Source organism: Bombus flavifrons, chromosome 2 (assembly GCF_040668555.2).
Source record: "Bombus flavifrons isolate JBK064 chromosome 2, iyBomFlav1_principal, whole genome shotgun sequence".
NCBI classification, from domain to species: domain Eukaryota; kingdom Metazoa; phylum Arthropoda; class Insecta; order Hymenoptera; family Apidae; genus Bombus; species Bombus flavifrons.
In genome coordinates this window covers 19,032,876-19,040,020 of record NC_138443.1, presented here as the reverse complement: position 1 = coordinate 19,040,020, position 7,145 = coordinate 19,032,876, and the positions used below count along the sequence as shown (strand labels likewise).

Sequence of the window (7,145 nt, the reverse complement as noted above, 5' to 3'; positions counted from 1 at the left end):
GTCACTCTCCAAGATTTTTGTAAAATATTCAAGTCTGTTCGAAACATTCCTTCTCGAATCAAACGACCCTTGGAGCGAAACCTCCAATCAGTCTCCGTCGATTCGGTTCAAAGTTCAAGATCGTTGATCCATTGCAAAATAATACATTTGGAGTAAATATAAAATTCAAAGGTTGAAAAATTCAAATCTTAAAATGTTCGTTGTAATAGACATGTATCTGATATTAAATAATTGAACAATATACAATTTTCCACCAAAAAATAGTTTTTAAAATGTTTATTTTATATATACAGGGTGAATCAATAAAAAGTATGCGCTATCTAAAATAACTCGTTACCTATTGATGCAATCTAATGATGCAATTGTATTTTTCTGTATCTTAAATTTTCTGACGTATCAAGTTGACCTTCAGCTTTTTTATAGACACCGTATACATTAACATTCTCTATAAAAAAGCATTAACTTATTTATACCAAAAAACCAGATATTTTAATTTTAATCTATCAAACTTAACGTATGAAAGACAAAGATAACGTAAACGCAAGAATAACACTTTGAGTATTTCCTTGTCTTTAATACGTTAAACTCAACGATTCGTTTATGACGTTTTTCGATAAGGCCAGTAGGTAACGAGGTATTTTAAGTAGTACTTCTTATTGACTCGCTCTATATGCATGTATATATGAATCTAACGATCGAAAATTAAAATTGGAAATTATTTCTTGAGGAAGTAAGACATTTCTATGCTGTAGACGCAAAAATTTACTTTATAGGAACAATCGCAAAAATTTACTTTATAGAGACAATCGCAAAAATTAACTTCTCTAATCACCAAGATGCCCCAATGTACATACGTATGTACACACATACAGGTAAAATATGTTAACACCAATGTAAACGAACAGTTGTAACTTCCGAATATAAACAAAATTAATGTTTACTGAAAAGTAAGCAACTTTTGACCTTCGTATCTAATTTCAAATTATCTTATCTGCCTAATGCAAATTTCGTACTACATACAAAATGCTACATTTCTTCTTAAAATGATCTATGTTTCTTCCTAATCCTCTCATTACTATATGAATAAAAGGTACCGAAAATTTTCGTGACATCTGATAAAGATGTTAATATCTATAGCCTGTAATCATATTGCACCCTTATGGATAAATAAAATTAACTTACTTGTATAAATATTTAAAGCTTGTTTGTATTATGAACTACCGAAAATTTCGACGGAAACATAGATTCAATCATCAAGTCACATAATATATTAGATTAATCATTTTGCAATCTCTTCTCTTAATTAGCTTTTTTTCGTAAATCGTTATAAACTTATTTTAAATATATATGAACGTCTATATTTGAATGTATCTCTAACGACAATTGATATTCGAATCTCTCTTCCAAATATATTCTGTTGGTAAACCAATTATATATTTATAGATGATTATTAAGAGGTTTAATGATACGTACGAAGCATCACTATACATCTAACACTTATATAATCAGGGCGAAGGGAAAGAGAAAAAGAGAGAGAAAGAAGAGAGATAGATAGATAGATAGATAAATAGATAGCTAGATAGATAGATAGATAGATAGTTAGATAGAGAAAGAGAGAAAGAGAGAGAGAGAGAGAGAGAGAGAGAGAGAAGGAGGGAAAGTCTGTGCAAATAGTGCAAAGAATTATATAGATTTATATCCTCTGCTATGTTGAATGTTATGTAAGAAACAATATGTCGAAGAATTAAAACGTGTCACATTTAATAAATATACAGTGGCATATACTAGGACCATGACTTGAATTTTAATCATTCTCATGTTAATTTCATTTTCTTTTGTTATCTTTATCTTGCCAGTTAATAGTGCTAATCTTTTTCGATAGTGGAGTGGATACTTAGATATTTAAAAGCGTTATGCTATATCTAAATAAATTCTTTTAGGGAAATAAGTATAATATAAAAATGAACGAAGCTTTATTAATAAAAATATATTATTTGTTAGCTTCGTTTTATTTTTTACTTTTGTTGTTTTTTATTTTTGTATAAATCATCTACAATAAGTAGCAAAAGTGTATCATTTTTATTCCCACCCCCATATCCCTGTTGATTGTTTAATCGTATCCTTATTCTCCCTTCTAACTCTAGTTATCGCATTTGCCTCTCCTTTCACGAGAATTCTTCTAGATTGCTCCCTCTTTTCACGTTTTTGTAAAGCTATTTTCACCTTTTTCTTAATAAGTTCGGGGGCGATCGTTGTAGCTGTGATACTACTGTACATACTTTCCAAATCATTAAATTTTTCTACATCATCATCTTCTGAATTGCATGTTTCTGTAAATAGAAACGAATTGGTTATTTCTTCGTTGTGCTTTACATTTAAATCATATGACTTTTTGTCTATTAGGTTTCCCACTGACTTACCCATATCGATCTTTTTAACACCTTCTTCTAAAATACGATCTTCTACGGATAAAACAGTTGAGTCTTTCTTCTCATTTGCTTCTGAGTCTTCGGATGTTTTCTTTGATGTACACATAAATTCATTTCTCACAGAGTTTTCGACTTCAAGTTGTAAATAATTAATTTCACTGTCATTCATATTTTTATTTTCTTCATCCGTATCTTCGTTACAATCCTCCTCAATTTCTTCATCTTCAACTTCGACCATGCCTATTTCCCTCAAAAGATCCTTTTCCATTTGTTTTGTAATACCACTGGCCTTAATTTCTACATCGATACAATCTTCTCTCCTAAAGATAGATCCATTTGTATAATTTAAACTGCAAAGCTTTTATCATTGATATTTTATTTAACGTTTGTTTTTGCACTTTTATCGTAACTTACGAAATATCTTGAAACGTCGGGTACAACTCACTTTCGTAAGCGAAACGTCTTTTAAAAAAATCACGAACACAGTTTACGTCTCTTTCAAAATAAGTTTCAGCATCCACATGCTCGGTAGAAATCATTTGTGGAAAATCAATAAGAATGGGTTTTCCACTATTTGTTATCATAATATTAAATTCATTGAAATCTCCATGAATAACTCCGTGATTTCCCAGTTTTACAATCAAATTCATTAGTTCGTCATACAACGATTCAACATCATCCAGTCTGTATACACCACATCTAAAACAAAACTGTCTTATGCACACTGTGTCCAAAATAACATGATATAAAAGTTACTAATAATAATAATTATACTTACAGAGGTCCACCTTCAACCAGCTCCATAACAACGCAATGTCTATTGAGATCAATTGGTTTAGGTACTGGAAATCCTCTATCGAAAAGTGCTTTCATATATGCATATTCTCTTGTTGCTGATATTCTTGAGAGATATAACCATGATGCCGATTTTCTATGTTGATGATAATCTCTCTTACCTTTGATATTTCTAAAACAAGTCCTTCCCAATCGATGCAGTTTTAAACACATTGGATTTCTATCCTCATCAGCAACTATATAGATATTAGATTCTTTTCCTACTCCAATTTGATTACCAAAAGAAGCAATAATATCTCTTTGTGCCAAAACTTTTAAAGCTAAATAGTCATAGCCTGCATTTGTCAAACGATAACCATCATCTAAAAAGGCAAAGAAAATATTTTATATACACACACATATTATCTCTGTTCTGCAATTCCCTTAAATTAAATTTTTATCAAAATTTATGTTATATTATATTGTATTAATTAAATGATCTTCAAAATGAACTAACATTGTTTCCCACGTTCATAACTGAGAAGCCTATGTTTGCATAGTTCCTTCAACAACTTATGTACACCACCATAACGCAAATTTGCTATTTGCGCAGCCAGTGATGCAGGAACAAGTTCATGATTCTTCATTCCCATTTCAATCTGTAATAACAAATATTAAAAAAGCTGTTTAATGAAATTTAATAGCATTACTTAACCTTGACGTTTAATAAATTTAGTACTATTTTCCATTTTAAAAATAACAATCAATAGGAAAACATAATTTTCTAGCACAAGCTACACACATTGTACAAATAACGACACATGATTCGATTCGAGAATCCTTTTAAACAATTATTTCCTCATCTTTTAATACATATTGTACATTAAAAGATAAAAATCCCGAAATTTTGAATATAACCCTCAATTGTGCTTAACTTAATTATAGGCAATTGATAACATATATTTACCGCTGTTAAAACACGAAAATCATCTTTTGTTAAATATCGTAAAATCGTCACGTTTAATTTCCCCATGTTTATCTCAGGTTATTCCACTTTAATATTTTATCTCATTAACGTTTGTCAAATACTAAACAGGATATACGGTAGGTGGAGACATTGATTAATAGGATGGACTACCGATGAGTGGCGACAAAATACAGAACCTCATTCATGTCAAATACTAATAGAAAGTTTATAGATTCTTGTATATGCTAGGGTGAAACCTGATGGAACCAAACAGAATAGATTCCTAGCTTTTGCAGCACTTGACCGCTTGGTGCAGCACTTGTACTGGGAGACTATGACCGTGTCATAACTCGTGCGGGAGACAACTAAATTCCGTCTCTAACATATGTAAAGGATCAAAGAAACTTTCTGTTTTATAGTTGGCCATTATGAAGAAAACAACAAGCTTTGACTAACTAGTAATTTTCTGATAGATTGTGTTTGATTTTGTCGTGATTGCGATTGAGAAAACGTGGTAATATTCGGCAAGATGCAGGTTCCTCCGATTTTTATGGAATTACCCTTAGAAGATCAGGTAATTGATGGTGAAGATATATTAAATATCTAAGAGTCGAAGAAAAGTTTATGTAAAATTCAAATAGCGTCCTTATTATCACTCTTAAATGAAAAGTATAGGTTATATTCAGTTCTCTGTAGCTTCTCATTATTGTTTCATTTTATATATTCTGACAGAACGGACTCTAAAACAAATTTTAATAAATTAAATATATTTGAAATTAGTGTTTTATATTTAGGCGCAAGAGCTAAGAATATATTTTAAAAATTTGGGAGCTGAAATAAGTGAAGAAAAATCTCCTAAAGGAATAGAAGATGATTTACATAAAATTATTGGTGTTTGTGAAGCTTGCTTCAAGGAAGGAAATGAAAGTGAAATAGAAACAGTCTTAAATGACATTGTATCTATTATGATTGTGGTAAATACTTTATATATTTTTAAATTATAATAAGTTAACATATGTTTAGACAGCTTAGTAACTTTAAATTAATTTCATGTTTTTTTTGGTTTAGATCCCCACTGAACGTGCAGAAAATTTAATATTAGCATTTTGTGAGAAATTAACAAAAGCTCCTGGATATAAACTTGGTTTAGTATGTCTAAAAGCGTAAGTTACATGAGTATCAGTAATTATTACTAATTCTTTCATATAAAAACATAACACTCTTAAAATATTTTCTCAGATTGTGGTTATTATTTCAATCTCTTCCTGATGACTCTCCAATGAGATATCATGTCTATTATCACTTAGTTCAAATTGCTCGCAATGTGGATCAAGTAAAAGCTGTGTATGGTGGAATAGATCAATTAAAGCAACAGTTTGCATCACTTCCACCATCGAATGAACAAATGCAGAAATTACTTCGGTTACTTCATGAAGTACTTTTAAGTTGCAAACAGGGGTAAATAAAATTTTATTACATGATACATTATATTTAACAATGCAATATATTTCATGAAACTTTATTATTACTGTAATAGAGAACAAGCTGCTGCTGTTATGGTAGAACTTTTAGGTACATATACAGCAGAAAATGCTTCTGCAGCTAGAGAAGATGCACAACGTTGCATTTTAGCTGCATTGGCAGATCCAAATACATTCCTGCTTGACCCATTGTTAGCATTAAAACCTGTAAGATTCTTGGAAGGGGAACTCATTCATGATTTACTTCTTGTCTTTGTACAAGACAAGTTACCTGCATACTTAGATTTTTATCAACATCATAAGGAATTTGTAGAACATCAACTTGGTATGTAAGCAACTGATAAAAGATATAAAAAATACGAATTTATTGAAAATATAAATCATATATTTTTTTATTAGGATTAAATCATGAGCAAAACATGAAAAAAATGAGACTACTAACATTTATGCAACTAGCAGAAACAAACCCTGAAATGTCATTTGATACAATTCAGGAAGAATTACAAATAAATGAAGATGAAGTAGAAAGTTTTATTATTGATGGTAAATTATTCAATTAATTATATTACTAAGGCTTTCAATGTAATTGGAATATATATATGTGCAATTATAAAAATATTTTTTTCATACAAAGAATGTATGATTATCCTGCATAAATAAAATCAACCTCTATATTTTTTTATAAAATAGAGGCAACGTATACAGGGTATATTAACGAATCAGTACTGGCTTAGTGAAATTAAATTTTTATTAAGTTATCGAAGTATTCAACATTTATATTGTGTATTAAATTGATATGGTATTGTTTATATTTATGAAGCATATAAAAGAATATAAAATATCCACCTTTTTATGTTTCAGTATTGAAAACGAAACTTGTTAGAGCTCGTATGGATCAAGCTGGTCGCAAAGTTCTCATTTCAAGTACCATGCATAGAACATTTGGCAAACAACAGTGGATGCAACTACGCGATTTACTCGCAGCCTGGAAAGCAAATTTAACTGCTGTACAAGAGGGTATGAAATCTGTAGCTGCTGCACAAATGGAACTTGCTGGAAAAAACAAAACTTCTATTACCCATTGATGACATTTAACTTGTGTATATGTAATTTAAAATTTGTGCATACAAATATTGATTGGAAATCAAGTTTAATTAATTTCTTAATTAATTTCCAACCTTACTTGAATAAATATATACGCCGCGTGGTACAGTATTATGTTCACAATTAAATTACTTACATAATTAAAAATCTGATGATAAAAAACTATTTATAGGACTTTCAATCCTACCAGTTTATTTAAAATTGTACAATATACACACATCATCTTAGTTTTTAATTAGAAAGCCGTAAAAATATTAACCTTCATAAATTAAAAAAAAAGAATCATTTATTGTATTATTTTTGATAAAATAGTTTATAAATGATTTGATATACTCTTCAATGTGCTTTTCTTGTACATTTTTGTATATAAAGAATTAAAAAGTTGAGATA

At 29.6% G+C, this 7,145-nt stretch overlaps 2 protein-coding genes across 3 annotated transcripts; one reads left to right on the top strand and one right to left on the bottom strand.

Annotated features, from left to right (window-relative positions):
* Nucleotides 1-1,993: 1,993 nt before the first annotated feature.
* RIOK2 (RIO kinase 2) lies at nucleotides 1,994-4,456 on the bottom strand. 2 transcript variants are annotated; one of them, XM_069131983.1, is made up of 6 exons: nucleotides 4,171-4,448; nucleotides 3,721-3,862; nucleotides 3,208-3,586; nucleotides 2,844-3,128; nucleotides 2,421-2,749; nucleotides 1,994-2,330 (listed from the first exon to the last, which is right to left on the bottom strand). In XM_069131983.1, exons 1-6 carry the CDS (start codon nucleotides 4,234-4,236, stop codon nucleotides 2,080-2,082), a joined length of 1,452 nt encoding a protein of 483 aa, XP_068988084.1. In that variant the 5' UTR covers nucleotides 4,237-4,448; the 3' UTR covers nucleotides 1,994-2,079. The 2 variants fall into 2 exon arrangements, with proteins under 2 accessions (XP_068988084.1, XP_068988083.1); XM_069131982.1 differs by having other exon boundaries at nucleotides 1,994-2,749; nucleotides 4,171-4,456.
* Nucleotides 4,457-4,538: 82 nt separating this feature from the next.
* eIF3m (eukaryotic translation initiation factor 3 subunit M) lies at nucleotides 4,539-6,799 on the top strand. Its single transcript, XM_069131989.1, has 7 exons — nucleotides 4,539-4,744; nucleotides 4,965-5,144; nucleotides 5,239-5,333; nucleotides 5,410-5,628; nucleotides 5,708-5,976; nucleotides 6,051-6,194; nucleotides 6,513-6,799. The coding sequence occupies exons 1-7, from the start codon at nucleotides 4,700-4,702 to the stop codon at nucleotides 6,734-6,736; spliced, it is 1,176 nt and encodes a 391-aa protein (XP_068988090.1). The 5' UTR covers nucleotides 4,539-4,699; the 3' UTR covers nucleotides 6,737-6,799.
* Nucleotides 6,800-7,145: the final 346 nt, after the last annotated feature.

What these genes read in the sequence shown, in the direction of transcription:
- RIOK2 (XM_069131982.1), bottom strand. Translation starts at nt 4,236, where the DNA reads ATGGGGAAATTAAACGTGACGATTTTACGATATTTAACAAAAGATGAT. An exon ending in ATTTTCGTGTTTTAACAGCG is followed by an intron (nt 3,863 to 4,170) that starts GTAAATATATGT and finishes TTGTTATTACAG; the next exon opens with ATTGAAATGGGAATGAAGAA. An exon ending in CTGGTTGAAGGTGGACCTCT is followed by an intron (nt 3,129 to 3,207) that starts GTAAGTATAATT and finishes GTTTTGTTTTAG; the next exon opens with ATGTGGTGTATACAGACTGG.
- eIF3m (XM_069131989.1), top strand. Translation starts at nt 4,700, where the DNA reads ATGCAGGTTCCTCCGATTTTTATGGAATTACCCTTAGAAGATCAG. An exon ending in TTGTATCTATTATGATTGTG is followed by an intron (nt 5,145 to 5,238) that starts GTAAATACTTTA and finishes TTTTTGGTTTAG; the next exon opens with ATCCCCACTGAACGTGCAGA. An exon ending in CTTTTAAGTTGCAAACAGGG is followed by an intron (nt 5,629 to 5,707) that starts GTAAATAAAATT and finishes TTACTGTAATAG; the next exon opens with AGAACAAGCTGCTGCTGTTA.